General features: G+C 33.3%; 1 protein-coding gene across 1 annotated transcript; it reads right to left on the reverse strand.

The window, feature by feature from the left end:
* Positions 1–318: 318 nt before the first annotated feature.
* Positions 319–3838, reverse strand: LOC121242405 (wall-associated receptor kinase 3-like). The gene is made up of 3 exons (XM_041140273.1): positions 2947–3838; positions 2109–2288; positions 319–1529 (listed from the first exon to the last, which is right to left on the reverse strand). Exons 1-3 carry the CDS (start codon positions 3836–3838, stop codon positions 319–321), a joined length of 2283 nt encoding a protein of 760 aa, XP_040996207.1.
* Positions 3839–5582: the final 1744 nt, after the last annotated feature.

Here is a 5582-nt window from a genome sequence, read left to right on the forward strand (position 1 = left end):
AAATGTCATGATTCAGTTAATTAGTTGATGCTAATTGGCAGTGTAATGTACCTAGGAACTGAAGAGTATTTATGATGGAACCCTCGTTGCATTATGAAAGAGAGTACAAATTGTACAACTTTTATTACATTAACATTTTTAAACACAAAACTGTTGCAAGTTACATCCAACTACAGAAATTTAGTAAAAGAGGGACAACCAAAATAAGGTACTGAATGATCTAGTCTACAACATTATTACACAACATTAATAGCCATGTAGAAGTTCATGAATGGATCTAATTGATTTATATAAATCAATTATTGTCAACTTAACTACTTATCGACCATCATCTAGGGGTTTCACGAGTTGGTTTATCATGCTATCATGTCCACTAACTACACTTACAGAAGAACCAACGCCAATATCAATGTTTAAAGAGAGTGTAGTTGTATTGAGTAAGTATTCTGTTTCTTCTGTGGTTTGATTATCCTTTCCCCATGGATGCTTTTCCATAATTCTCAATCCTTCTAGCTCCATTGCCACTTCCATCATAGTGGGCCTATCCTCCCCTCTTAACATTAAGCACGCTCTTGCAAGATTAGCAACTTCCTTTATTGGCTCAATATTAGCCTCATTGACAATGTGATCCTCAAGAATGTGATGTAGACGATCCTCTTTCACTGCAGAACCAAAATACATTGCAAGATTTTTATAACTTTCAGGCCTATTGGAAGAAATTGCCTCTTCACCTGTCAGAAGCTCTGCCAACACAACACCAAAGCTGTACACATCACTTTTTTCTGTTAGCTGGCCAGTTTGGAAGTATTCAGGGTCCAAGTACCCAAGGGTTCCTTGCACCAAGGTGGTTATTTCTATTTCATCAAGAGCTATCAACCTTGAAGCTCCAAAGTCAGCAACTTTTGCTGTGTGGTTATCATCTAATAGTATATTTGTACTTTTCACATCTCTATGTATAATTGGCATAGAAGTTTCAGAATGTAGGTATGCAAGGGCTCTTGCTGTTTCTGTTGCTATCTTCAAACGTCTTTCCCATGAAAGAGAAGAAGCACGACTTATATCATGAATATGGTAAGAAAGAGTCCCATTTGTGATGAATTCATAAACAAGTAAGGGAACTTCTGTTTCAAGACAACAACCTATTAGTTTAACCACATTTCTATGATTGATTTGGGTAAGCAAAATCACCTCATTTATGAATTGCTTGATTTGGCTCTTATCACAGATTTTGGACTTTTTGATGGCAACCTCTTTGTTATCGGATAATACACCTTTGTAAACAGTTCCATAACCCCCTTTGCCAAGGACTCTACTCTCATCATAATTGTTGGTGGCCTTTTTAAGCTCATCATTACTAAAGATTTTTGTTGTCTCCATAGACCTTCCATGATTCAAAATATGTTCTTGTAATATTAAGCCACCATTTTGTTGGAAGTACTTTTCTTGGAGTTTGATGAGCTTCATTCTTTTCAATCCCAAAAGTACTGAAGAACCTCCCAATAGCAAGACTAGGAGACTCATGCTGATGCCTGCAGAAAATGAATTCTCAAGTAAAATTGTCACTAAAATCCAATGTTTCATTATTCATGTTTGAAAAGTGCTAGACATACAAAGAAATTTCACAAAATTAAACTCATACAAATTTATATGACATCATACGATACGATAGATCTATTTTACAATAAAAGTAGTATTACATCTAGACACGTTAGTTTGTGAGTTTACAATTTTATGAAATCATATTGTAGCTAAAACATTTCTCTTCCTATTTACTCAATGCCAATAATATTATATCTGCGTTACAATTTGCAATCATTTTGAGCCAAGTTAATTAAGAACCAATATTTAGGACGACGGAATGAATATTTGAGCTAGAAAGTATTTACATTAGTGATTACCTCATAAGCTAGCATACATATATCTACCTTTGACATCTTTCAAATGTGGTTGATGTTAAAGCCAAAATCGTAAATTATTTTCAATTGCCTTTAATCTTTCTTCCAGATACTACAATGACACCAATTGATCACATCTATAGTTTTCATTTTCTAAATAGAGATGTTTTAACTAATTTACACAGACCGTACAAATCATTTATATATACTTACATAGTGCAATGATGATATTCTTAGAATTGCTTGGTTTAGGAATAACGGGAGTGCAACTACTTCCATTTCTCCACCCATCTCCTTGGTACCCCTTAGGGCAAGAACAGCTGTAAGACCCCACATGGTTGACACATGCAATATCGGCGCACTCGTGATTTGGAGTTGTACACTCATCAATATCTGAAAACAGTATCATGAATACAGCTGTCAAAACTCACATCCATCGTTGCAATAAAAAATCATCAATATGATGGTCATTTAGCAGGAAAAACTAACTAATTAAGAGCACTTCCAATAATTTTTGGATTTTGTTCTTTAAATTAAGTACGTACATCATCAAAATTTATCTATTAAGTTCTTCGATCTAGATTATATCATATAAATAATTTTTTTATTTTGTTTTAAATATTTCTTCAAACTATCAATAAATTTATAATATCGATCCTCATATTTTTTGATATTTATAAATATTTCTCTATATACAATATTATCTAATTATGTCTACCTATATACACACAAAAAAGAAATTATAAGCCAAACAAAAATCACAATTGATTCAAAATAATAATAAAAAATTATATTATATTACTAGAATATTATCAAAATCTATTACAAGAATATTCATTTTCAATAATTGTATATGAATATTTTTTAATAATTATGAAAGAATATTTTTAAATATATTATTAAATATTCATTTTCGATATATATTTATATTCTTGGAATATGGATTTGACGGAATATCACATGAAAACTCAGACTAAAGAAAACAAAGAAATTAAAGAAGATCTAAGAAGTTATCAAATTAATGCATATATATAGAACATGAATTATGTACCTTTGCAACCACCAGAGAGATATGGGTTTCCGTAATAGCCCGAGGAGCAGTTGCAACGATATCCAGGACCGTTTGTGGAATTGTAACATTCACTATTCGCTGCCTTACATGCATATCCTGTAATATTCTTTTTAGCATCTTCGCATGTCTGGTTCCCAACTGCCCAATCTAGCACCAAGGGAACAACTTTTTTATTCTGCATATTCTGAAGATCTAAGGTAGAAAAGTTGTATGCTTTTTTTTCCACTACAAAGGCGAAACCACATGGACTGAATTTGCTCACATTGAAGTAGTTGTTAACGCTGTCAACGTTCACAGTAAAATCTTTTATTCTATTTGGAATAGGAGTCTGGCAGCAGCCTACACCAGAGCAAGAATCGTTAACCATGCCGTCGATGCTGTCACAGAGTGACACACATCCTGTCGTATAATTCTTGTTTGAGAATGAACTTGAAATGAGCCCCATAGTGTTGCAACCGATGGCGGTGAGCACGTTCTTTGAATACGAGATGGGAAACTCTTTCACCTTGAGAAAGGTATAGCTATTGTCGAAATTGTAGCCCGATTCCGGTGGGCAATCATGGGCTACATAAGCTGAGATTCGCAATTCACCATCTGCCAATGATATGCCGCGTACCTCTATGCTGCTTTTGCGCAGAAGTGGTGTATGAATAATCGTCCCGGAGTCGTTGGAGGAGGAGTTACAAGTAATGAGAAAATATGAGTCAAGGTAGCAGTCTTTGGATGTTCCAAATGGGTAGGGGATGTCAAGCGATCCACATTTTCTGCTGCAGTTGGGATTGGGTACTTCAGCTGCTGCTACTACAAATATTGCTGTAGAAATTACAAGTAACCCAAGTAGGAGTTTTACAGTTTCAAGCAAGGAGGACATAGTTAATTGCCTTTTTCTGTATCTCTAATATTCTTTCTTCGTTCGTTCGTAATAGTTAACTTAGAAGAAGATGGTCTTCTCTTTATAGAAGGCAACTATTAGTACTCGTCATTGAACTAGTCAAGAATTTTTTTTTTTTTTTAATATTTTTTTCCTTTTTTGAACTAGTCAGGAATACATGTTCCTTTTCCCAAGCCAGTCTCCATCAAGAAGTCCCTTTTATTTATTTATTTGCCTCCGAGAAAGTCATGAAAAATACGTTTTTAAAGATAGTCAAGAAAATTAATATCTCATTTCTTCGAAGGGTATTTATAATTGGGTGGTAATGGTAGAACCACGTTGATCCTTAATTAGGGGCCTGACCCATGGCCTCCCATTTTTTAAAAAAAAAAAAAACTATCAAAATATCCTTTAGATTTTATTCCTAATTCTATAAATATAGAAAATAACCCCCAAAAGATTTATAATCCCTTTATGCTGTCCAAACAACCCGTAGAATCGTTCATTATAGTGAATTTTACCTTCACACAATCCGTAAATGTAGGCATTACACCGAACTACGTTAATCTCTATGTTTCACTTTATTAGTTTTTATTTACTTATTTATTATTTATTTTATATATGAATTAATGCGAAGAACACCGTATGGATACCGAATCATTAACGTAGGCTGGGGATCATTTTTTCCTCCTTTCCAGTTTGTTGTGTAAATTAAGACATTAACTGTTGGTATCATATGTGGGATCAACTAATCTTCTGCATCAAAAATGGAAGAAGGATATTTTCCGACTCACGAGACCATTTCCAAATGAATAGATAAGATTTTTCAATATTAATATGTTATTTTTTCTTTTATTTCATTAACCTTGTTAAAGAAATAAAAAAAGTAGCAAAAGGGTCCGACGCCTCCATTCACAGCGTAGCCCAAGTCCGACCACAAGGACGAATTGTGTGCATCCTGCACAGTGCATATAGAGGAAGCACATCTACGTGCACATTACATATTTGCAAGCCAAACCTCCGTGACACCTACCAATAGAAGTGCTAATATGGCTGCTCATCACCTTGCTAAAGATACTCTCAATTTTAATGAGAAATTGTTTCATTTGAAAGATTATCCTCAATGTATTCATTCAACTTTTTTAATTGAGATGCTGTAAGCCTTCGGTAGTAATAAAGATCAGTTTCAATTCAAAATAAAATAAAATAAAAAAACAGTTTCAAGCAAGGAGGATATAGTTAATTGCCTTTTTCTGTGTCTCTGACGTGGTAGTTAACTTAGAAGAAGATGGCCTTCTCTTTATAAAAGGCAACTATTAGTACTCATCATTGAACTAGTCAAGAAAATATATTCCTTTTCCTAAGCTAGTCTCCGAAGTCCCTTTTATTTATTTATTTATTTCTCCCAATAAAGTCAAGAAAAATACGTTTTTAAAATGGTCAAGAAAATTAATATCTCATTTCTTTGAAGAGTATTTATAATTGGGTGGCAATGGTGGAACCACGTTGATCCTTAATTAGGGGCCGTAGCCATGACCTCCCATTTTAATAAAAAGAAACTAAATATCAAAGTATCCTTTAGATTTTATTACTAATTCTATAAATATAGAAAATAGCCCCCAAAAGATTTATAATCCCCTTATGCTCTCCAAAATTTTTTAAAATTTTAATATACATAAAAATATCTTTCTCTAATTGTTAATTTCCTACATTTTCTAAATTTTTTTATAATTTCTATATATTA

The sequence above is a fragment of the Juglans microcarpa x Juglans regia genome, chromosome 8D (assembly GCF_004785595.1).
Source record: "Juglans microcarpa x Juglans regia isolate MS1-56 chromosome 8D, Jm3101_v1.0, whole genome shotgun sequence".
NCBI lineage: Eukaryota > Viridiplantae > Streptophyta > Magnoliopsida > Fagales > Juglandaceae > Juglans > Juglans microcarpa x Juglans regia.